The 26,214-nt window shown below is 43.0% G+C and overlaps 1 protein-coding gene across 2 annotated transcripts in view; it reads right to left on the bottom strand.

The window, feature by feature from the left end:
- Positions 1–26,214, bottom strand: part of ptprua (protein tyrosine phosphatase receptor type Ua) — a 270,473-nt gene that overhangs the window by 92,781 nt on the left and 151,478 nt on the right. For both annotated transcript variants that reach the window (XM_080485679.1, XM_080485680.1), the window contains exons 5-7: positions 16,009–16,124; positions 11,415–11,586; positions 4,597–4,890 (exon numbers count right to left, since the gene is read on the bottom strand). In XM_080485679.1, the coding sequence (XP_080341805.1) occupies positions 4,597–4,890; positions 11,415–11,586; positions 16,009–16,124 (582 nt within the window). The remainder of the gene's footprint in view (positions 1–4,596; positions 4,891–11,414; positions 11,587–16,008; positions 16,125–26,214) is intronic.

Genomic DNA, 26,214 nt, shown 5'->3' with positions numbered 1-26,214 from the left:
CTGACTCACCACTTCCTCTTGTGGCACAAATTGGAATTGACCCTTGTTTCCACTTGCTTTTTTTCCCCCTTATTGTTGGATAAAGGACAAACTAGAAACTAGATGGAATCTCTCCACCATCTATGGTACAATGCAGGACAATACAGGAAGAACAGACAGGCTGGGGCTACTGAAGATTGGCCCTACACTGCTTGAGCATGAGGATGCCAATTTAATTTACATGTTTAGCGATCGCCCAGATTGTCTTGGTTTAGTTAAAAATACAAAAAAGCCACGGCGTTCAACACACGGATTCTACCCAACATCAATCACCACACTCAACCCAGAAATATTCCCGTTTGAATATTGACAATAATATTTCATAGCGGAACAAACGGGCTTATAATATGTGTCTCCATGGCGTATTAATTTGTCATGAAGATGCGACAAGACGTTAGACTTGCAAAAGGTGAAGCAATTCAACTTAGAAAGCCGTTTCAGACTCGTATATCGAACGTGGAGGAACTGGAGATGCTGAGAGTCTAACCTATAGGAGAGATTATACTTTTGTAATGTGGGAGGAAAACTTCCCATAAGAGAAATTAAAAAATAAATTCAAAAAATTCAAAAAAATGATGATTAAGGTGAAGCACATCACGGCTTTCATTTTTACGACCATTTAATTAACTTGACTGACAAAAATGCATAACAGCTGGTTGGGACTTGCACGAAAAAACAGACGTAATGGAGTGTAGGTAGTAAAGCCGCTGTCGTTACTGCCAGGATGACTTATTCTGGAAGCCGTGCACCAGCGAGGCTTTTTCAAAAATGCAGACGTAGTTACCTGAGAGCGACTGGGAGATTGGTGGGTTCCTGAAGCTTTTCTCTTCCTGTTTCTTTTTGACGTGGTAAAACGTCTTGACAGCAACAAAACCCAGTGAGGTCACGTCACTGTTGCTGGGAGTGTGATGAAATGTCATCCTATGAGTATGTTGATAATCTAAACTACGATCTGAACTACTACTAAGTACTGAGTTTGTTTTTGGTTTGTTTGTTTTTACAGAGAGAAAGATTCAACGGTTTCCTTCCCACCGCTCCACACCACATTTTGAATTGGGCGCCAGAGATTTGCATCCCTGCTTCTCGTTATCTGAAAAAAACCCACTCCACATAGGATATTTCCATCTATTCTCGTGTCTTTGCGTCTTCAGTTTCAGAACAATTATTTCATCACGTGCATCACTCTGCTGAAGCCTATTTTTAGAATTAGTACTTTTCACTGTGGCAACTTGATTTAGCCGTGAAGACATGTAGTTGACATTTGTGAAGGTTATGTTGTTGAACAAAATGTCAAAGTTAGTGAGAAAACTCTCCGTCGAAGTGAAAACCGGATTCTTGATCGTGGCTCCTCTATTAGTAGTTGTAATAAAAACTTTGGGATGAAATGCATTGAATGTATAAAGAAAGGAGATTTTAGTACAGGTGATACATCCGCTAAAGACACTGGTTGAACAGGAAATGAATTATGCTGGCGCGTGTGTGTGTGCTTTTCATTTAAATAAAACAGCGCCCACCAGAGGACCAATGTGCGAACTACACCGTTTCCAGCATTCCTTCAAAACGCTGCCGTGCAATCGTGAAACTTTTCCGAAACGAGACCGCAAATACGATGTCGTGTAAACGTTGTCTCCTCAGTTCATTATGGAGAACCGGGGCAGTGGCGGGGATGTTCTGCCCTGGGGAATTACTCTGGACGTGCCAACAAAAAAAAACTATCTGATAGTAATATTTCTTCTGTCGAATTCTCATTATAAAAAAAAAAGAAGAAGAGACCATTACAGCCTTAATTAAGAAGACATAGTCTGAATGCTGGACTACACGACCAGCATTCAGACTGGTGGGGGGGGGGGGGGGGGGGGGGGCAAATGACCACATCATTTGTTTAGCACTTGAACTGCCGCCCTTCCCTCAACAATGGCCCCATGGGATTGAAATCCTCCAACAGGTTTCAAATGTCACACTCGGCGAGTGTCCGAAAAGAAAAGGCCCGTCTTGCTTGAAGAAATGGCTCCGTGTGACACGTCAGGAGGACAAATCCATGCGGAGTTTGGCGTCACGAGGCCCGCGCTGTCTGCCGCCTCCTCCCCGGGGACGGCGCTTCAGATCGGAGCGACGGGAGCCGACAGGCGGCGGCGGGCGAGCGGGAGGCGGTGAGGGGAGCGGATCAAAGAGGGTGGCAGGTGACAGGGACGTCACGCTGTCTTCCTGACAGGAGCGGCGGGGTGTCTCTTCTTTCCACGCCGTGGCTAAAACCTAAATGAGAGGTAACGGGCGGACCCCGCCCTATGCGGCGACGACATGTAATCATAAGACCACTTAGATACGCCGCGATCGCTGCACGCGGCTCTGACGCCGCGGCGAGCAGAGCTGCTTCACACATCATCCGTTGCTTTTTCCACGTGACCCTCACATTCCCTTCGCTTCATGTGATTCAGCTTTCGTCTTACGGGGACAAATTGAAACCATCCCAACGGCGCAAAGACAGGAAACGCACTTTCTGATCTCGCTGGCTGCCAGCAAAACAATACAAGCTGTTGGGCGACGCGTCACAACAGCTTGATGCGTCTCAGAACCCGGGCGAATATCTGAGCATCAGAGCAAGAACAGACTCGGAAAACGTGCTTGTCTGTTTCTGCCTCAGCTTCCCGCAGGACTCGCAGCGCCGTCATCAAAAGCCACATGTGCGGGTACAGTTGTGCGTCCTCTGGCGTTTTTTTGTGAAAGTGACAGGTTTTGGTAACGTAATCTAATGAGCCCCAAAAAAGCAGGAAACTTGGCATGTCTGTTCTTCCAGCAGCCCGCCCCGACCTAAATGCTTCTTAGATTTGTGATTCACCGAAAGCTGTGGTCACTAATCTCTTTCCCTTGGAGCCAATCTCAACTCTCCACATCCTAACTCTGATTGCCCGGAGAATTGCAACAAGGCCAAACCACGGATGCAAAAGCGAAGACGCACAATGAGGAATGCTGTGGTTTTTCTTCAACATATACGAATGGAACTTGATGAAAATCATGAAATCGTGAAAGAGGATTTCATCCAAAGACATTTAATGGTCGGTGAACTGGAAATGAAACTCATGGTGGCCAAGTGGGAAGTTTACCAAAGACTTTGAAAGCCTGCTTGGATGAATATTTGTATTTATATTAGTATTATTTAAGATTTATTTCCTACTTATGTTTTATATTCATATTGGTATTGGGCCCAAGGACACTTTAGAAAATTCGCACTGAAGAGAAGCGCTGCATTTGTCATAAAACCGTGACGTATTCACTCTAAAAATCATCACATCACGGCTTTGTTATAATATATCTTGCTGTTTTTATGATATAGTATCTCAGACGAATTACAAATACATTCACTCATGAAGCAGCAAGATGAGAACAAGAGTTTGGACGAGACTTTTTTTAACGTGACTCGAAGTCCGTATTCTAGTTCTGTCGTCCATATTGGTGCTTTTAAAGCCGTGATGACAAAACCAGCTTGGTCGTCTGTCTGTACAAATGTCTATGTACTCCCATTGTTAACGTTTAGAGCGTATTGTTCTCTGTGCGCATGCGTGTGTGGTTTCATTACAAAAACTAACAGCACCACCTGGTGGCCTGGTAGGTTCACTACACTGTTTTTAATGTTTCTGCTGATTCCGTCAAGCCACACGCAACAATTATACACAGCATCATGTGCAGTGAAATGCTTTAAATACATGTTCCGCTTTTGTGACAAAGAAAACTAAGGCACATGGAAGATAAAGATAAATAAATAAATACAGGTAAATAGACGTGATTTTCAACACATTGCTGTGTAAAAATGCACATTTTCTAAAGCAAAAATGAATAAAAGGTGTGTTTTCACTTGAAACGTTGTGTAAAAATGGGGTTAAATCTAGTTTTATTGAGCCTCTGTGTTGTTTTTCCAAGTCCCTCATTAAAATATTTCTTCTGGCCTGTTGGTGTTCACCTCACCAGCCGCTCCGGCTTCATCGTGGCGTCGTAACCCCGGTGGTTTTGTCCTGTCGTTACCTTTTAAAGGTGCAATTCGACCCAAAGCACGACTACAAGATCACCTCCCAGAGTGGGAATAAAACGCGCTGGTTAATCCTTCAATATCTGTATGGAAAAAATCCTGACTGATGGTGTTTTCATTTTCTTTACCTGTTTGTATCTGGAATGAAAACTTCGGCACAAATCCATTACGCTGTGAGCAGTGGACATTTTTCTGAAAGAGCGTGGGCGTCACCGATTTTTGCCCGCATTTTCCTTCATACTACCAGTCGTCAACGTTTCAAAAAAAGCCCGGCTGCCTGGGAGAAACTACACTTCACACCGTGACCTTGGACTTACTCCGTCTCGAAAGGAAGCGTCTGTTGTCGAGTGGCGTCGAATCAAGAGTCAGAAAGAGGTGTTGTGTATTCAGATGCAAATTCTGCCAGCCTGGGTCAACGGAAGATATTTTATTCAAGAATTCAAGCCCCCTGAAGGGACCTAACTTCTTCTTTTTTTTTTGCTATGTTAATGCAATATAAACATAGAAAAAAAGAAACCCAAGAACTTTAGACACACCTGCACATTTTGTCCGACTGACAAGCGGTGGTCCGGGCGCCCCGGTGCCTCCGTCGCCCGGCCGGGTGAGCAGCACGCTGATGCGGTACTCCGTGTCCGGCTCCAGGTGCCACACCTTGTAGGTGAGCGAGCTCACCCCGTGAGTCTCCGTCCACATGGACTGGCTGGCCCGGTACTGGATCTCCCGGCGGATGACCGGCCCGTCCCCGACGATGGAGTTGGTGTTGAGCTGGATGATAAGGTAGGTGGGGCCCGCCCGCAAGAGCTGGGGGGGCGCGATCGGCGTCGGGGGCACTGTGGGGAGAAACACTTTGGGGTCAAATCCTGAATTTAAAGACGCTGCGATAAAAGTGAGCTCGACGGGTTTGGTTGGTCGGGTGGTCGTCTTTCCATTGGAACCTCAGACTGCTCACAATGGATGGAGCGCTGCCATGGCAGCCGCCTCCATTGGTGAATGTGTGAATGTGATTAACGGTGTGAGGCGCTTTGGGGGGGGGGGGGCTGCTCAAGCAGTGGGAAAGCGGTATACTGTATAAGTGAAATCCATTCACCATTTAATTTGACACCAGACACACTCAATGTACCAGATGTACTTAAAGTAAATTGCCCCTGCACTCATTTTACGTAAATGTAATTTGTAGAGTTTTTATTTTCTGTTCTGTATTCCGTTATGCATTGTATTGCTTGTGTGACCTGCCTCGGGACTACAGACGTAAATGAGCGGTTTTGCTATAATCTGGCACATTTACAATTTGTGTACAAAGGAACAGTTACTTCTATAAATGTCACCGAGTGGATGGATGTTTGTGAGGATCAGTGAGACCACTGGTAAAGAAATAAATACACCAACAGACAGGGGTTCTTAACTGGAAGGCTTGTGGATGGGTGGGTTACCCGCTGGTCTACGTCACGTCTGCAGGTTACATACGATGGAATCGAACATTTGCTTAAATGAACTCGTTTATAATATTTACTCCCAAAAAAAGTGAGAGAATACCAAAAATGTGTCTTCAGTTGCTGGAACGTTTAATTTGACAGGTGACGGATGTCGTCTATTCAGCCATTCATGGCGTCTGTCTTCTTCCAACTGATCTTAAAGCCTGTTTGTTGATTCAGCAGAATGCTGATGGGTACATGAGACGAGTTTCGCACATTTAGTTTTTCCGAACTGTAGAAGCAAGTGTCTTAATACAAGTATTGGCTAGAGGCTTGCACTTTCCACATTTCAAACACGGTATTAAAATGTACTTAAGTTAAAGGAAAATGTAAAAAAATTAATAAATAAATGCCTCTTAACTACAGTGAAGTGAGTTTTTTTTTTTTTTTTTTAATTTAACCTCCACCTCAGCATTCAATACGATCAACCTTGTAACGCCTTACGTCTTCTGAATACGAGAGAAGTACAAACGTTGTCATTAACACGTATAATACTCTTAAACTTCCCGATTTGGTTTTCTAAGTGATTTGAAAGAAAGTTGCAGAAAAAAAAGTTGCCGTCCTTGGAAAAACATCGAGGCGAAACGGCAGAAAAAGACCAGAGTCTGACGAGCAAAGAAGTCAAGGAGTTCTGTCATGGAGTTTCTCTTTTTTTCTTTGTGTTTTACAGTTTCAATAACATTATTTCTGCTCTGCTAGACCACCGAGTCATAAAAGTCTTTTAATCACATCAGGACGAGGCGAGCGACAAGCAGAGCGACGGCGCGAGAGAAGCTCTTGAAAAATCGTCATTTTCACCCTAATGACGCCGAATAAGAGCTTATTTGCATGAACAATTGCATCACTAATTCTGTCCTCCCTCCGCACATTAAAAAAAAGCCTTGATGGATAATGTGACCCGATCAGGCACCAAAATTAATTCCCGGCGGCGCTGCTGCGGGTGGAGGATCGGAGCGTGCTCGGGCGGGCGGAGGCTGGTTGATTGATATATTGCCGTAGTGAATACACCTGCCTGCAGAGCTTTTTATGGCACGATTTATTGAGACATGAAGCAGGAGAAGGCGTTTCGCTGGGCGGATTCGACATCCTTAAAAAACAGATTTATTTTGCTTACCGCCCCGGCGCGTTGATGTTGACGTTGTTTCTGCCCCGCCCGGCTCCAAATCAGACACTGAGTTATCAAACGCTCGCCAATTAGCGGGCAGCTTCCAGCTTTTGATTCAGTTTTAACAGATTTCTTTATTATTTTTTTTTGACCTTTCAATCTTTAGCTGGTTACTTGTTCTCAGCGGGAACCTCTTATAAGAGGAGTCTTTTTAGGTGATTGTAGAAAAGCTCGTTGCACCGTGCTTTTAATGAAGAAAACTATAGATGCATCATTTTTAATCATCATTTTCTCCAATTATTTTCTTGAATTTAACATCTGCTTAAACCACACAAGCAGCCCAAAGTCCTCTCGAGTGGCCGGACTTGGAAAATAGTGCCTTGATACTGATCTTTACATTTTAACTTGAGTTTTTTCTTTGCAAAGTATATTTGCACAATTTCTCAATTACAATGGGAATAAACTAGAACAGGGCACATTTTTTTATCACCCAAGATAGCCGTTAGCTCGTATCAATGCTTCTGGTGCAAAATACAGTGAAATGTCCCGGGGGTAAAAAAAAAAAAGACTTTGAGGTCAAAACTAGTTTGCCACCTTTCATGGCAGCAGCAATGTTATCTCCGCTCAGGTCTCAGTGTTGTGTTGTTTCCACTACTCTTGAGGAATTTGTTTAAAAAAAAATTTGTTTTGGTGGATTGCAGCTTCTTGCGGCCTTATGTTTGACATCCTTGGTTTAAAAAGCATCATTTGTTTTGCATTTGACACGGTAACATTTTGAAAACGATGTCCGTTTACATGGATATGGTAGAACCGTTTTCATGGTGGACCACAAGTGGGAGAATAGTACACCGCAAACATCAAAGCTCTTTTAAAATGTCTTTGTCGCTTTGGTCTCCAAATGCAAACGAGAACACGCTGCCGTAAATGTTCACTTTATTGGAAAAGTGCTCAGATCGCATTCAGGAAAGTTCCGTTTTCGACGGTTTACACAGACGTGCCTTCAGCGGCTCCGAGCGCCACTGTCGTGTAAACGCTACAACAGTTTCCTGTTTTCACTTGTCGCGTAAATGAAGCGTCGGGTTTTACTTATTCAGCAGGTAGATTTAGTCTCACCACTGAAATAAATGTGCTACAAAGCGCTGGAGACCAAACGAAGCTACATTCAAAACCTCATTGACATCTCAGCTTTATAAATAATCCATCCTGTCAGCAGTAAAAGAAACAATGATGCAATGCAGCTTTTTATTTATTCATTGCGATGTTATTGGAATTTTCCTGGAGCACCGTTTCCCAGACGCCCCAACTTGGTGGGGAAAAAAAAAAAGGTGAATTTGTGAGGATCCACTTAAATAGGATTTCAATCATGATAACATGTAGACAAAAAAAATAATAAAAAAATCATTAAATTGACTTTCCAGGAAATCAAACGGCTCAATCAAAGCTTTTGGAGCTGGAGTCTGATTCTCAATCCCCTCCTGCCTATCTGCTTCAAGCCAAGACGGTGAGAAAGAACTGGAGAGCAGATCTTCAGCTCCAGGAGAGACAGAGAAGGTCGGGCGTGCAGACTGAGGCAAACCCTAAAAAAACAAGTAATGAACATTTTAAGACGCCCGTGAAGGTCGCAGGTAAAGCGAGGCGGCCCGAACAGGAGGAATACGGCTGCGTTTCACCGTCCTGGTGGGAATGCTTTCAGCAGTACAGCTTTTGTAACCTGTTTTGTAAAAAGCTGGCGGGCGGAGCGCGGAGAAAAGCTGTACAAGTCATTAGAGAGCAGGAGAAACACACTGTCGAGAGCAGAATTGTAATCCTTCATTTTCGGGTACATTTGCTAGGGTTTCATGACCTCGAACAGCTGCTGCTGTACTGGATGCTGCTTCGCTGAGGGAAACACAACCCGGGGGACATAATCAAGCCTTAACGGAGCCCAATAACAGCCGCAAATTACGACTTCTAGCTCTAATGCCGCCATTTGTAAAACACTACGGATACAAAAACATGACCTGACCGGACCGCCTGTGACATTTTAGGTGAAAATACAAAACTTCTGTGGCGTTTTAAGGGGTCCGTTTTCAGTGGCTCAGAGCCACTGAAATGTAACGTTTCGTAAACTGCCCCCAAGGTGGAACTTTTTGAAAACGCTCCCACTCTGTCTCCATGGAAACCAGGGACAATTAAACTTATTAAAAAGGCTGCTACTGTGAATGGTGAATAGTAAACAGTTCTTCTGCACATGCTCAGTAGATGAACCATAACAACAAAGTTTCCTCCGTTGGTGTCATGACTCCCATATTCACCTGGGACTTGGAACTTTTATTTTGACAGTCACCGTAATAACAATAGCATACAATAATAAGAAATCTAAAATTAAACCAAACTCTACTTCTTGATTTGCTCATATTTGCGGTTATTATTGACTTTAATGTTATAAAGTAGGAATGAATCTCACAGCAGCAATAAATAAACATCTGACAGGAGCGAAACTTCCTCCAGAATCTCAGAACAATAGAAAATATCAGACTGAGATGATTCAAAGGACAAAAGTTACACTTCTGATGACGGAGGAACAAAACAATATAAAACAATTTAGGAAAAAAAAAAGAAAAGGAAATATGAGACTACATTCCATTCCATTACGACTCACGGTGCATAAATGTGAAGGGAATACAAATGTATTCCAGCGAAGCTCGGGCTCTCCTTTCCAAAAACGACTTTGTGTTGCTTCTAAACTCATGAACCTCCGTCTGCTGGCGACCTTGAGTTTGAGGATACAGAGGTCAATGAGAGCACGTCAGCCACCACATCAAAGTCACTATATTATTACCCTTTGATGGAATAGCTTCAAACCCACCGAGGAGACACAATACAGTGAGCTTCTCTTTTTTTTTTTTGATTATTTATGACGTTCCTGGTGTTTTCATTGATGTTTCTCTGTGTTGTCTGAGTAAACGTGTGCAGCTGACGGCCTCAATTTCCTTCAGCATTAAAATGACTGCTACTTCATCTCCGATCCAATTCAGTGCGGATGGATCTGGTCTTCTATTCCAGTTCATGTCTCCTCTGCAGGACGCCAGTGTTTATTAAACCTGCAAATTCATTCACTGCACCGGCGCAGCTGGGATTACCCTCGTCTAAGGACACGTGGAGTTTTTCCAAGTCTGGCAGCCGAGCAGCGAGCGCAGGAGCTCCGCCTCCTCACACAGGTACCACATCTCTCACATTGCCGATATAGAAAAACTGACCGCTGTTCGTCTTCCATGTAGATCCCTTGCAACCTGATATGACCACTTCTCTGACCGTCGTTAACTCTAATTCCTAAAAACAAGAGTTTCCGGTTCCTGACTGGGACAAAGGGTGTTTCCTAATAGTCCCTCCTATCTCCTTTCCTACCCAGTTTTCCTTAACCCCCGTGACACTCCTTTGGTAAAGGATGCATCAGTGTTTCCTCGGCTGAAGGAGATTCTAAAGGAAGCATTGAGCCTCCTTTCCTTAGTTCATAGAGAATTCCAACGGTCCTCATCATGGCCGCCACTTAAACACTTCGAAAAGGAGATAGGAGGGACTATTGAGACGCACCCAAAGCCTCCACACACTTCCTGTTTCATTTTCTTTGGTTCTCTTCATGAGTGGGTTCCTCAGGATCGGGAGAGCAAGTCCTCTGGGAGGTTCTGCTCTCTCTGAATTCTCCTTGATGTACATCTTAACTTTGTCTGTATCAAACTTTCTGCATCTGAATTCCTTCAACTCAGGTCACACTTACAGAAAATACATCAGATAGGAAAAAGGTTTTGACCTTCAGAGAAATTGTTGGTGTGAAACTTCATATTCCTCCAGAATATAGGCTGCAAAGTAAACGTGACCAGAGGAGACACAATTAACACTTTATTGAGCACGTGGACATAGCGCTGCTTCCACAACGTTTAACACTGACACTCGGCATTTCCTTCATGACCTGAGCTGCTTCAGAGTTTTCAGACGAGGTGTGGCCATTCCGTGTCCTTGTGGTGTTTTTGGGGGCCCCAGAAAACTATAATTCACAATTTGAACTTCCTTGTTTCCATCTAAGATCCAAGATCACCTAAATAGGAGCAGTGGGAGTATTTAATCACGGTACTCAAAAAAAAAACAAGTCACGATGAACACGTTTGGTGGAAAGTGTTAGAAACATGCCAAAGGTGACCAGACCAGAGTATTCACTCACGTAATATCGGCACATACCAAAGATACTGGCGTTCATAGGATCTACGCCACGAGGCACAGCTTCTAAATACCTCCCACGTCTCAAAACTCAACTGGAAATTTATTTTTTTAAGTTTGTAATTTGACACCAGCCTCGGCGATTTGTAAGCGGATGCGCCATAGAGTTAGTTACCGTGATTTTATTCAACGTTTCCATGATGCCGCGTGTGTGTATCAAACATGATTGTGAATTTTCACTCACTAATTGAAGCTTGTCTGCAAAAACTAAAAACTGTAGAGGGAAACACATTAGAGAGTGTGTGTAATTTGACACCAGCTTCATCTGAGCACTGAGAAATGTCGGAGTGGTTGTGCAGCCTGCATAAAATAAACTTCCAATGATTGGAAAATCACACAGTCTTGAACAATTTTTTTTCCAGGAAGTCCATTTCTTGTAATAGTACGTGTCTTTATAAAACTGATCTGTCACTCGTAATTTGACCCCAGCCTCATCATTTATCAGGACATCAGAGTCACAAAAGTATCAAAGTGTGTTGAACTTGGACACGTCCCTCAACGTGTACACCTCGATGCTCCTTACCTCTGACGATGAGTTCTCCAAAGTTGGACACGGTGGCGCCTCTGGTGGACGAGGTGATGCAGCGGTAGAGGTCCTGCTCGCCACGCTGCGCCTCCACCTGGAACGTCGCCATCAGCCGCTTGTGACTCAACCGGGTCAGCAGGGGCGTGTCCAGCACGGCGCCGTTCCTCCGCTGAGTCCAGTCGAGACAAAGACAAGAGCGACAGACGGGAAATCAGACGCAGCCACACGTGTTTACCTGAAGTCTGCCAGAGCGATGGACTCAACGAGACAAGCAGACAAAAGAGGGCTGGAATTAGCGACACAGGAGGCCGAGATAATAAATACGTGATAAATGTCAGCGGTAACAATGGCGTGTTCGCACTGCGCGAGGCTGGTGACACGGTGGGGGGGCGGGGGGGGGGGGGGGGGTTAGGTTGTTGTCGCCGTCACCGGGGCTCGAGCTGACATCTCCTCATCGCTCGCCATGCTAATGTGATAGCGCTGCAGGCACACTGGCAATTGGCTCAACCGGCGGGACGGGGAATCAGAGGCCGGCGTTCCAGGTGCAGCTCGCATATATATATGCAGCTCTCTCGCTCACACACATAAGCAGATTATTATGTAAGCTGTCGCCCGCTCTGGCTTTTCACGGGTAAGTGGGTTTGACATTCGCATGTTTGCATCGGTTTGGGGAGGAGAGGCGAGAAATGTGCTGCTGTTAGAAAATATGAATTCAGATCTACAGCGGTGGGGAGCGGCTTTCGTAAAGCTGCGGCTCGTCTTGACTTTAGTGTTGGTGTCAATATAACCTGTAATCTGTAAGAGGGAGTGTTGATAAAAAAAAGACATTTACTCCTTTTGACTGGTTACAGGTTCTGAAGCAGTGAGGACAGGAGCAGGAGAAGACTGTACATCTAACAAATATTTAGGTCAACCGAGCAGAGTGGGCGAGGGTGGTTCAGAAAAGAAAATGGGGACGGCGTCACGATTTTGTGAGAGGCTGTGCTCGCGCCAACTCAGGAGTAGCGACTGCCTATCGCTCACCAGGCTACTTTGGACTCTAATTATTTGAGTGTTTACAGCTGCTCTACAAGTGCAGGGGAAGAAAAATAATAGTATGTCGCAGAAGTGGCTTTCTTACAGATGCGGTGGAAAAGGCAGGGACCAGTGTTCAGCGCATTAATGTGTCGTCCTCAAAGGTTTACCCTCAAAGCTCGCATCGGAAAGATAAAAGTTGTGTGGCTTATTAAGGAAAGTCTACCAATAATTTGAATGCATTTGCTCTTCCTGCTGCCGTTTTAAAGGCGACTCTCTCTCACGGCATTGTGTTTCAGTGTTTTTCGCTCGAACTTGTTTTTTTTCTTCTACTCACACCACCAACCGTAGCAAATAGTAGGTCTGCACATGCTCAGTAGAGCCAATCAGAAGAACAGTTCCTCCGTGGTGTCGTGAGTCCCCGTCCATATTCTCCGGGGAGTTTATGGTTTTATTTTGACAGTCAACGTCATAACATTCCAACGTGGTCTTCTGTCCGCTAGAATATCCACGTTCTCCCATTGCTAATGTTTATTGTTCTCTGCTGCATGTGTGTGTGTGTGTGTGTGTGGGGTTTCTTTACAACTTGTGGCCTTGCGTGCTGACATCTGGGTTTTTTTTCTCATGTGTGATCTCCATATCCTGCATGGCCATGAACCGAATCAGTGCAACAACAAATCCACGTTTTGGACTCTGAACACGTCGGCGTCAGAAGATCAAACTGAGATATGAGACTGTGGTTTGTGATGGCAGAGAGGAAGATGAAGCTAATTGATGAAGAAACCGTTTGTCTGGACTACTTAACGAGGAGGCGAGAGTGCGAGAGAGGAGCTCCAGCCCGGTGGAGAGACGACCTCTTGGCGAGATCAAAGAGAAGGCGGCAATTAGCCGCCACGGCGCCGATGATGAAACGGGCTTTGAACAGCAACAAATGCAGGAACAGAAGGTAGTAATAGTCTGTGATACAAAACTATTTTCCACTTTTTTTTCTTTTTCCTCCAAAACTAGCTGGGAAGTTCATTTCATCAAGCTGCCAAGACGAGTCGTATTGTTTGCGTGTCTCTGTGTGTGTGTGTGTGCGTGTGTGTGTGTTTGTGTTTGTGTGTGTGTGTGTGTGTGTGTGTGTGTGTGTGTGTGTGTGTGTGTGTGTGTGTGTGTGTGCGCGCACCATCAACAAATTCTGAAACTGATGAAAATGTAAAAATGGCTCTTTCACATGCGGATGATCTTCAAAGGCTCCGATCCACAGAAGGGAGAAAGAAGGGGGGGGTGGGTTGTGAAATAATATTGACTGGAAACACACGGGATGGATCACCCAGTATGCAGAGATCTCGTTTGCAGAAAGAGGGAAAGAATAAAAAAAGAAAAGAAAAAAGACGCATTCTCTGTCATTTCAAAAGCACTCCGATGTGCAGGCTTCAAGGCCGGCAGAAGAGTGCAGGCATTCAAAAAATGGATTTCTGAAGACTAATATTAGCTGATATTCAAACTAGGAAAACTATTTTCAGTCGCTGCATGAGAGGAGCGACTTTAGGGGGCTTTAGTAAACTAAAATGCCATCAGAATAAAAAAAAAAAAAAAAAAAAAAAAAAAGACACACACACACACACACACAAAAGCAAAAACCTCAAACGGCTCATTTCTCTACAACGATGCAACCATTAAAAAACAAACTCATCAAACAGCCTCACTGCATTATTCATGGAGAGGAAATTGGTGCGTTGGTCCAGACATCGCCGCGCTGGCTTTTAGCCTCGTCGCTCGAGATTGTTTTCACCCACATCGTCGGTTGATTCCAGGTGTGGGTCACCAGGGAGGCACTTCTACTCAGATAAAACTATTGTTCTTCCATGAAATTGGGTTTCTGTTCGAAGATTAGCCTAAAGAATTATGCAGGACAGACCCGTCTTGGTTGAGCTTTGGCTTGGTTTTGGGGAGATTACACTTAAAGCATACTGTACAATACTACATCCATGTGACGGTGGCGAGGTGATGGAGTCAGGATGGGATTCACTTCACAGGAGGCTCATGTTGCACTTTGAATACCCTGATTTAATAGATATTATTGAGTCGACTCTAGAGTCGGCAGATCTTTTGGAAATGGAGAACTTTAGTATCTCAAGGACAAAGTTGTACGTCTGCATGTTGAAGGGTGCAGTAAACATTCTGCTTTCACTTTTTCACAGCACGTGTTGTTGGAAAGAGATTTTCTTTCAAATGAACCTGGTGGGGTGGAGCAATATGCAATAATGTAATAAATGTTCAACTCATTATGTAGAAACACCGCATTTTGTAATAAAATTCTTGAACACAAATGTTTTTTTGTAATAACTCGCTGCATATTGCAACAGTTTGTTACAAAATCTGGGTTAAATGATTAAATGCAATCAGTGGCACAAACAATCTGGTTTCACTTACTCTAGAAAAAACAAATGTCTGGTGGAAATACTAATTGGATTGTAATTTAAAACATTTACCAGCCACGATGGCAGGTGATCTACCTGACTTCAAATCCACCACCGCTGTGTTGGCAGGACATGAGCAAAAGCAAAGACTGACATATAATTCTACTGCAACTGAATCTTTTTTTTTTCTTTTTCTCATTATTAAACTAGAAACATTTAAACGGATAAAGTACAATGTTTATAACACAATAGACCAAAGGAATATATGAATACACCCACATTTTGTAATAACCATTTCCATATGTAACAAGTTATTACAAAATGCGTTCACGAGTATTATTCCAAAATGCTGCGTTATTACATAATGAGGTGAACATTCATTAGATTGTTACATATTACAGCATTATTACATAGTGCAGCAGGAAAGGCCTCATTCATCCATCAATCCCTCCATCTTCTCCAACTTATTCGTTTCCGGGTGGCGGGGGTGGCAGTCTGAGCACTGTCACCCAGGTCACACTGCACCGATTAAGAACCTTTCCTGCGGGTGGTGAGCCCACGGGAAGGTGGCGCCCGGCGTGGGACATGAAGCCACTACCTTGAGATGGCGAGTCTCACGATCTATCAACTGAGCTGGACTACAGTCCTTCAGTAGAGCCGCTTTAGTTATAGAGATTATGAGCAACACGTCTGATTCACACTATATCAACTGGGTTGGCCTCAAAACGGCCAAAACAGAAGGAAGGAAGGAAGGAAGGAAGGAAGGAAGGAAGGAAGGAAGGAAAACAGCTGGGTGTATTTCAGTGTATCACAGAGTGAGACTGGTGAAACATGATATGTGAGGACAGGAAATGTTTTCTTCATGGCGTTGAATCCGGCCACGTTTTAGAGAAGTTCAGCTGCACACAGCAACCTGAAAAGGACTTTAATGGGAGTCCAGCCAGCCGCCGCTGTGCATGTAAACACAACCAACACAAAGCTCTTCTGGGGGACGTCATCAGCTAATATAACAGAGCCGCAAATAAATAAATTAATAAATAATTTTATAAAAAACATCTTTCTTTTTATCTTTTGTGCTCGTTCCTTCGTCGTCCCACGGTCTCCGGCGATCCGGGTGCTCGGCGAAAGCCGGGGTAAAAAAAAAAACGAGGAGGAACACAAAGCTCGCTCACCTCCAGCAGGAAAGGCTCCACCTCCGACACTTTCCCCGTGGCGACGCACTGGAAGGAGGCGTTCTGGCCGGCGTTCACCTCCACCTCGCCCAGCCGAGAGAAGTGAGGCACCTTGTCTGCAGGAGAGACACACACACACACACACACACACACACAGAGTCAGGAAAGTGGCACATCTGCAGCCCAGTGTCGCCGTCTAAATATATTAAACACGCAGATGTTGCTGTTAATTTATTCAAGGCCCGTATGCTAACTACACACCGCGGCCTTGCAAACACGTATATGAAAACAACACTGACATTTTTCCAAACTGACAATTAAAAGTTTTCAAATGTCGGCTTTATATATCTGAAGTCATTCGCCCTCTTCGGCGTTCGAACAAAAGGGAAGCACATTTAGCTTTGCTTTATGTTATTAAACAGAAGTTTCCCTTTTTGTTTATTTGTTTTTTAGTTTTTTAGATAATCTAGAGCTCCACGATTCACAACTTGAGGAAAACAAAAACTGTTTATCGCATACCGGCCCTTTAAGTGAGTCATCAGTCTGCAACCATCTGTTTTAGCTTCACTTAGCCTCACTGTAGCTTTTAACAGATTTTAGCTTTGTGATGCTAAAGAGAAAGTAAAAAGTTTGGCGCTCTTCTGAAAAGTTTGTCCAAAGGTTTTTCTGGTGGAATAGACATTGACATGGTTTGCATGTTCTCCCTGAGCCTGCCGGTGTATCTCCAAACAAACCTACTCACTAGCCAGATGCTAATTAGCATGCGCAACTGATTGTCGTTTTTGATGGCTGCTTCAATAAATCCATAAACATCCAACTTGTGAGTGTTTTCTTCACAAGAGCCTAGCCAACATTTTCCTTCTTAACGAGACGTTTCGCGTTTACACGACGACATTTTGAAAATTATGTAGTTAGCATGCTAGGCCATGAGTTGGCACTGTTAGTTGTTTTTATAATGAAACCACACACACACACATGTATTAGATAACATTGAGCTCTAAACATTAACAACGGGAGAACACGGACATTCTAGTGAACAGACCACCAAGTTGGATTGTTATTACGGTGACTGTCAAAATAAAAGTACCAAGTCCCAGGAGAATATGGACTGGGAATCATGAAGTTGTTGTTATTGTCCATCTATTCGCACATGTGCAGGAGAACTATTTATGGCCGTGCTGCACATGCACAGTCGCAGCATTATCATAAAGTTGCGTTTTCAGTGGCTCCCGGCATCGTTGTGGTGTAAACAGACAACCAAAACGGAATGGAAGTTTTGTTTTTGTGAAAACCCTTTCAAATAAAGTTTATCATCTCCTTCATTTTAGAAAGTTTTCATGAGACAAAGTAAAATAAATGCTACCTTTTCTCATTTCAAGTTCATGTTTAAGTTGGTAATTACTGCAATAACACCACAACAGGACCGCCGCAGGGTGTACTGACCCCGCCCTGGTGGCGTCACATTGTTCTGCACCTTGTAGAAGACGTTAGTTTGATCTGAGTGTTGGATAATACGTGACAGGAAACTGCAGTGAGACTGAATTATACCCTCGCAGTTGCACCACTTGGATAACCACAGCATAAGCTGCCTGATAACAGACTGAACTACTTATTCAAATGGATATTTTTCTGTAAATTACACCCACTTAAGATACACAAACTAATTTTGTTTATACAGCAGCAACCAGTGTACTTAATGAAGCCCCCCTCTGCGTCTGTGACAGATGAGAAATACTTCTCAATCCTACTGTAATAATGCAGCATGTATATTTCAGCACAATGCAAAACAAGGCGGTATGGAAATGAGCTGAAATGCAAAACAAGGCTAATTCCACTAAATGACTCTTCCTTAATACAGTTTGTGCGTTTAAATAAAGACGCATAAGCAATGGCATTGTTTGAAACGTACGTGATATGTGTTCTTAATGGACCTACTGCCAGATTCGGCTCCAGTCAGCTCTGCCAGTGTACAAAAGAACAGTGTTTTATTTGTTTACTGCAATGTATGCGGCACCATATGGTAGCTAAGTGAACTGGCAACACATCCACGTCGTCATCATTTAAAGTAATGTGCTCATATATTCCGGTCATTTCTCGAAGCTACTCCGTGGAGCAAACGCAATTACATGTACATTTTCCCAAACAAACGTTCCCCTGCTCATAAAAATCTTTATTTTATATGCACCAATCTTCAAGCAGACTTTAAGTCTCACCTGTTTTATACGCATAGTTTTAATACAAACCCAGAGGAAACGCTGGAAATGAACCGCTTGTAAAAACCTGACGATGAATATATGAGGCTTTAACTGGTCTGCCGCTGCCATTGTGAGGAAGACCAACGTAATGCGGATGTGAAGTTGAGAATTTCATAGTTCAACCAGCGTCATCAACCTGACCTTCAATTGATTTGCAGGTTTTACTGATCATACTGGTTAAAACGCGACATGTTGAAAGAACAAAAGGAGGTCAGATTTGCTGTATTGCGGAAGAAACATCCATTTAGAACGTTTTCAAGTAAAAACACGAGACTTTTGTTGCGCTTTGAGTGTCCGTTTACGCGACAATGGTGTTTGCAGCCACTGAAAAACAGCTCCCAAAGTGAAACTTTTTATAAATATGCTTCAATCTCAATGGACACAAGAACTGCTTGTTATATCGGTGATCCACAGTTGCAGTTTTCAAAAAGTTGCAATTTTCCTATATCTACATGGACACGGAGTCGAAGCAGTTTCAAAAGGCTGCACTGTTCGTGGTTCAGAACCCCGTTGGAGAATAAACAGACATTCAAAACGCTTTGACGGTTCTGCCGTTTCACTTGTTATCATGTAAACACCTCAGAAGAAAAGTCCTAGTTATCATTTGTAAAATACCTAATCAGTGGCATCCACCAGAATCCTTCAAAATGAAAGAAACAGGCATTTTCCAAGGACTTTTCTCGACTCCAGAAAGTGACTTTTATTGGGGTCCCCCCCCCCCCCCCCCACACACACACACACATGTTAGGAGCCACCGACTTCCTGTGAAATGACCACTTCTTTTCTTCGCCACAGTCATCACGATTTTGTAACGCTCCGTTTGGAAGCATCTGCTGATTTCCAAATCCAACCTTTAATGTTATTTCCACACTGCTAGAGCAATAATTCACCAGACGCCTGCCAAGAGAAGAAAAACCGAAGAAAGCCCCATCTTCATGTATTTCTAAGAAGCTTGTTTCTGCGGCCTGTCAGTGCGATTGATTTATATTCCTGACTTGGATCTGCAGCTACTTTGTGGCCAGATGGCTCATTTTGCAGCACCGCGCTGATCAATAAGGAAACAGCAGGGAACAATCACAGAGGCTCCAAACTGTACACGCCGTGACCACTTTATTAGGTACGACGGTGCAAACGTCACCCGATGCAACTGCACCTGTACTGGATCTCATCTCCACGTCGATGCTGCCGGAAGAGTAATAACCGCGCTGTTTATTGCCGAGGCTGTTGTAGTGGGCTGTGTTGCTCTGCGCTTGACTGCATTATGTTGTTAAGTGCTTCTAATATAATCTGCTCCTCTCGTGTATGTTAATGAAGTGGCCAAAATATTGGAAACACTTCTCAATGCTGTACGCGGAAGAGCTGGGAGAGAAGAAGCATGGAAACATGTTTTGAGTGGTGGCAAAGCGAAAGACATAAATCGACTGAATGAGGACGCTGAAACTTGTGTTTTCTTTCTCGCCCCACAGTGGCGGCATTTGTAATAAAGTAACTTAAACAAATCCTAATTTATTAATCTCCCTTTTTCCACATTGACCCATCGCTGGGCGGCCACATTACGTCAAAAGTCTTGCTCAAGGACCAAAAGTAGTGGCCTGTCTGCTTTGGGGATTGAACCTGCCAACTTCTGATATCAAGTCTAACTTCCAGGCCACAGCTGCGCCTAAACTGATGGACATGGCTGCCACGCGAGGCGCACCGTCCATCCAATGGGACCAGATTGAGTCTTCGACGTGCAGACAGGCACGGATAGGGAATCAAACCTGCGACCACCCGATTGAAACACGACCATTCTACCAACTCAGCAAACCTTTCAGGCATGGGATTGGTCTTCATCCGGGCTTTACTCTCTGACTGGTTCGTCTGTAATACGGCGGAATAGTTTCCCATCACTCCCTTTAAAATTTCACTTTCCCTCTAAGATACAACGACACAGCGGAGGCCGATTTATAATTTGCTTTAAAAAAAAAAAAAAAAAAAAAAGTCATTTGGATGACCATGAGTAAGAAAGATCATCTTTATTGTCGAGGCCGAGCTCAAACAACCCAAAGATTCGGAAGTGGAATCATTTCACTTTCATTCATTTCTCACCATAATGCCCCCAAATACACGTGGAGAAAAAAAAACCCAACCCTGCAGTCAGTTTAATACTTCAAGACATCACGTTTTAACTGGAGAGCTGTTCAGTAGCCGATCTGGAGTGCTGCTTGGCAAGTATGCTAATGCTTTTCTGGGCTACATGTCAAGTTGCACACTCATTACTCTCATAAGTCTTTAAGCATTCGGTCTTCAACTGATAACTCTGACAAGTGCGCCGGAATATTAATGGGCTTGTAACCCCACAACATGTCCAATGCATTAATAGCTGGCATACGGAACGGGGCATCATTACTAATGCAAATGATGACAGGAGTGTCGCTTAAAAAAAAGTAAAGTTAATAGTTGGGAGTGCCAAAGAAGAGCAAAAAAATTTTGTTTTATAGTACATGAAGCACATTTAGGCGCCGTTTACACGACAACGTTTTGAAGGGAGAATGCAGAACTCTTGTTGTGTTTCGGGTGAGTCGATGGGACAATAAGAACAGAGTTTCCTCCAGAGTGTCATGGCTCCCATGTCCGTGTTCTCCCGTTGTTAACGCTTATAGCGTATTGTTTCCCATTTGCATGCGTGCGTGGTTTCATTACTAAAGCAACCAACGCCACCCACTAGTGGCCCAACATGAAAACTGCGTGGTTTCCAGCGATTTCAAAACGTTGCCACGTAAACCCGAAACACAAGAAACTTGTTTTGATTTGACGTGTTTCCGTACACTTGAAAGTGGCAGTCAAGTAAAACCGACGCCTGAAAAACAGATTTCACCCAAAAGCCACATTTCCATGATGCACTTCCTGATCATTATCTTTTCCACGTCATAATACTGAACAGTGATAATTAGTCAAGTATTGTGACTGTTTAGCTCAGTCAAGTAAACGTCTTATACTTGGTACATGGAATGTAAAAAATCATGTACGAGCCTGGAAAGACGTAGAAAATCACAACAGAAATGACAAAATACAATGTACCACTACAAGTGACTCTGGAAACGATCATCGGAACAGGAAGCGTGGCATATTTTGTCCTCCTCTTTGGATCAATCTGGTTCAGCCCTACAAAGCACAGTTTTAAAACCTGAACTAGTTATACACAAGCAATAACAACATATAGATTGTCTGGAAAACTATTGCTAGAATTTGGCAAAAGTTTTTTGTCTTTGTTTGTTTTTTCTTTTCCTGAAAATGCTGTTAATTAGCAAACAGCAGGTTGTTAATTGGCTCAGTTTTCTCAATCCTGGGAATCTCCCCGCCTGATTGTTTGACTTATCTCCCCACTCAGCGTTGCCAATTCAAATGAAAGACATGTTATCAGGCTCGCGCAGAGCTCGACGCACAATCACAGGATGAAATGTGTGCTCCCCTCCTGATGTGGAAGTGTTTATTAGAACCAAATTAGCACCTCATTGTCCCAATTGGTTTGGTTCAGTATTTAAATTTTTATTTATTTTTGGAATGAGTACAGCCAAATACCCCCCCCCCCCCCCCCCCAAAAAAAAAGCTGGCTTCACAATGAATAACAAATAAAAGTGGTGAGCTGTTTTCACTTAATGATTTACCAGCTGTGACACAGTCCAATTGTCTTTTTTAATGGAGGATATTTCAATAAGTACATCAGCATGTGATTGTCCTGACACAGATGCTCCACAATCCGGATTCTTGGATTTTTAAACACTTTCCACTTCCGCAGGAGTTTTTTTTTTTGGGGGGGGGGGGTTTAGCCCCTTGAACAGTTGACAGATTAGATAAAAGCTGGGCCCTTGTACTACTTTAGTACTCTAATACGTTGTGTTTATAGGACCTCTATGTCTATGTCAGCTGGAGTATTATACTGGTTAGACTGGTCGAGCCAGCCATGCACTATTGAAATAATAATAATAATAATAATAATAATAATAATAATAATAATAATAATAATAATAATAATAATAATAATAATGTATTTGCAATGCACTTTTCATTAAAAGAAAATCTCAGAAGTGCTAAAAGCACACGGCCAAAAAACAAAAACAAAACAAACAACACAAACACCTAAGATTGAAAATTTAAAAAGAGTTCTCAGAGAGATTTCGAAGCCTCTTCAAAAATAAAAGTCTTCACGTAAATGACAATTCATTTCAACTGTGGTTGATCGGAATCAACGTTCTCTTGTTTTTAACCACTTATTTACTCTTCACAGTTATCGTTTATTAAACAATATTTAACATTTTACCTCACGTTCCTCTGAGGGGTTATAAATAGTGACAGTGCCCATTAAGACACCGAGGTCAAAAGACGCCTTGGATTCGACTCTGGAAGTTCAAACAATCCAGCTTTAAAACTAAGATCAGGTTTTACTACAGTAATGTTGAGGCGTTTCTTCTGTATCTCAGAGTGCTGGAGAGCAATAACAGGAGATATGAGAAAGTCTTTGATAACGGCCGCCTCCCAACAAGATCACGAACTCGGAACTGTATATAAGAAGATGGACAGTATGAACGTGTCTCTTATTATCATAATTAGGACTCGCAGGCTTGGTCACGTCTCCGATGACAGGAGAACCAAAGATGTAACGCCGACATCCGGGAGGATCAAAATTGCTGCTTACATGTCCGCCCATCGCTCATTTTCCTCTTTCCACTCTCCCTACCTCCAATGAGCCCGGCGAGGGCGGCCGATTTCCTCGGGCGTGCGACGGCCAACAACCCTGTTCGCACGTCCGCGGCGGGTACGCATTGTAAAGACCGCCGCCTTGACCCCCCTAATGGAGGAGCGGCGGCGGCGGCGGCGGCAAAGCCGGCACCTTTCAGATGTTTGGCGCGGGGCGGCTGCTTCGGTCTGGAGCAAGCAAACATGAAACTTTTAACTCACCGGGGAAAGGCAAACGTTCAGAGCCCCAATTACGAGGAAGTCATTTGAGGATGAGGCGATTGCATTAATAGTTTCTGGGAAAAAGTAATTTGAAAATCTAAAAGCTCGGCGGCGGGGATGTGTGACCTGTCGAGCCTTAATTAGTGCCGTTAAACATAAATAGCAGCAAGGTAAATTGAGCCCGGGAACGTATTCCGACTGTCTGAGATGTTGCTTCTTTGAATTAGTAATGCTGCCTTTTATCGGCGATGCCACAGAGATTGGTCTTGACTGGAACGCGTGTTTGGAATAAAAGCCGCCGACTCCGGAGGAGAAACACAAATGTCAAACGAGGAGGGCGGCGAACGGAGTAGCGGTGCCGTATTTCCTGAAGGGGTTGTACCATTATTCTCGCCGCCTGTTGGGAAATTTGTGCAAATGTTTACTTACATGTCTGCGTGGGCGAGTGGATTTTTTATTTTTTTTTAAAGGCCAGTCGGGGTGAGCGCTTTTTCACCAACAGAAGAAAGTCTACTCTGGATTTTTTTTTTTTTTTTTTTTTGAGGGGGTTTAAGGTTGAGTCAGTGTATATGTTTGAACTTTATGACTCGTGTGTTTACGATACACTCCTTTATAGCACAAGCTGGAAGTGAACGACGCCTCTAATGTGAGTCACCAGGCATACCGGGGGTCTCGCCGAAATCGACACGTCTTGTCTCAGGCCCCGCCCACACGACAACGCCGCTTCACGTAAAGGCATCGCTTTTGGCCGAACATCCACAATGCGCGGCATTTTAGGAGCTTTGTTTTTTTGTTGTTTTTTTTTTAAAGAAATTGGGAAATTTTAAATCAAACGCACAAAACGATGATGTCATGGCCCCGCCTCTCAATCTATAACCCCGCAAGTGTCTCTGTGACGTCGCTTAACAACAATATGGCAGAATACCTGCTGCGGGTGGAGGTGCTGAAGCTACTGATGCTCATCGCTTTAATAAGGAGATACGCTGGATTTCTGCCACCTAGAGGTCTGGTATATGTACTACATCATTTTGAGTCATTTCTATGAGGTACCGTGTGGATGGAAAACTTTTTATGACTTAAGGGGAGAAAAAGATTGTTTTTGACTCGAGTGGAGAGGAGCTTCATTTCCTTACTTGTAACCTCGACCCAAACCTTACATTGATTTTAATCCGAATCTAATCCAGAAGTTTTAATCCTGATCTTGATCTTAACAATCATATGTCTGATCCCAACGTCAATCCAGGTTTAACTCTAACCTTAAATCTATCTTTCACTGTTGTTGCTGTTTTTTTTTAAAGAATTTCAGTTTGTTGATGCCAGTTCAAATCTTTTCGCCATTTTTCGTGCTTTAACGGCTTCTTTAGCAGATGTCGCCTTGCAGCTGTTGTATTTTTCAGAGTTTGAGCTCTTCATGGTATTTTTGCCTTCTCAGCTATTTGTCTCTGCATTAGTTGTTGTAACTCTCTAAACCAGATGTGTCAAATAGATTTTAGTTAAGGGTCCGCATACTTTACAGTTTCATTTTGAGTGATCCGTACCGGTAAAATAGTGCCATAATAAGTGTGAAGCTTTTCTTTGTCACGGTGTAGAGTATACGTCATGGAAATGTCAATATCTTTACAATGGAAAATGTCGACAATCTCTATCTTTTAATGACATCGTCTGGTATAACAAACAGTCAAAGGTTAAAAAAAAAAAAAAACACTTTTAAGAGCTTTTTATTAAAAATAATTTTTGGGGTGCTTCGCGGCAGTGCTTTAAGCTCTTTTAGTCAGTAAGACATTTCAATATTATGAGCTTTTATATTTCGTTGTTTGTTAGTTAAAAAGCAGCCCAGATACACTGAAGGGAGCTTCCACTAAAACGTTTCTTCATTTGGGTTCATCTGTGCTGATCTCACACGGAGGTGGAACCTCAACACGTCTGATCTGTTCCTGATGTCACGTCAGCCATGTAGAGGAAGTAATAGTGACCCCCCCCCCCCCCCCCCCCCCCAAATTAAACCTTTATCATAACCCGGATCCATCTAAAATGATCATACAACTGTAGGTGACAGAGGACAAATGGAAAACACTGAGTCGAGCTCGTGTTTGAAAAAAAAAAAAGGGGGGGGGGGGGGGGGGGGGTTGAGGGTCTGGACGCTGATATTTCATGAAAGGTTATTTTAGTTCCTGCTTCCCAGTGAGGATTCAATGATTTATAATATGCGGACTGCCTGATTTTTTCAGTAGTGCCAGAAAGGGAGATCTGAATTTCATGAGCTCATAAATACGCCACATTACCATTCATTAACATTCTCCTCCATTTAAGCAGCCAGAAAAAGAAAAAATAATATATATTTAATTTCCCACTGAAGGCCGGGGTGGTTTCTAGCAGGAGAGATTAAATACTAAAAAAAAAAAAGCATTTCTAAACAACAGGAGCATTGTTGGGATTTTTGGATTGAAATAGTTTATGGTTTATGGTGAAAATAGACCATGCTAATGCTAATGTAGCACAATCTGTAGCACAAAAAATAAAAATAAATCTGCTTTGGGGAAATCTACAGCTAATACAATATAGATCATGTTAAGTCAACAGTCAGCAGTGTGCAGAACTTTTTCTTGATAACATAACATCACCGACAAAGAAAATATCATTAATAATAATAACAAATATTTGTACTTTCTAGTATCAGAATTAAAATATTCCAATGTCGACTCCTTTAGTTATTTCCCATTACGGGATTTATACACAACAGTAAATGCTGTCTGATAAATACGATACGACATTGAGTTAAGTCCACCATGTTTTATTTTACAAAGCACTGATTCTACATTAATAATTGCAGTGTAATTTTACTGACCTTTCATATTAGAAGCAATTTATTGATTGAATGATTTATTTTAGAGATATACAATCGTGAAGTTATCTGTCAATGCTGATTGTGTCCATGTTAATGTGTATCTCAAAGACATTTTTAGACACCAAAAGAACGAGTTTTGGACATTATTTGTTCACCACATGTTCTTTC

The sequence above is a fragment of the Lipophrys pholis genome, assembly GCF_963383615.2.
Source record: "Lipophrys pholis genome assembly, chromosome: 17".
Lineage (NCBI taxonomy): Eukaryota > Metazoa > Chordata > Actinopteri > Blenniiformes > Blenniidae > Lipophrys > Lipophrys pholis.
Note: the sequence above shows the minus strand (reverse complement) of the source record. Positions and strands in the feature narration are given on the sequence as shown.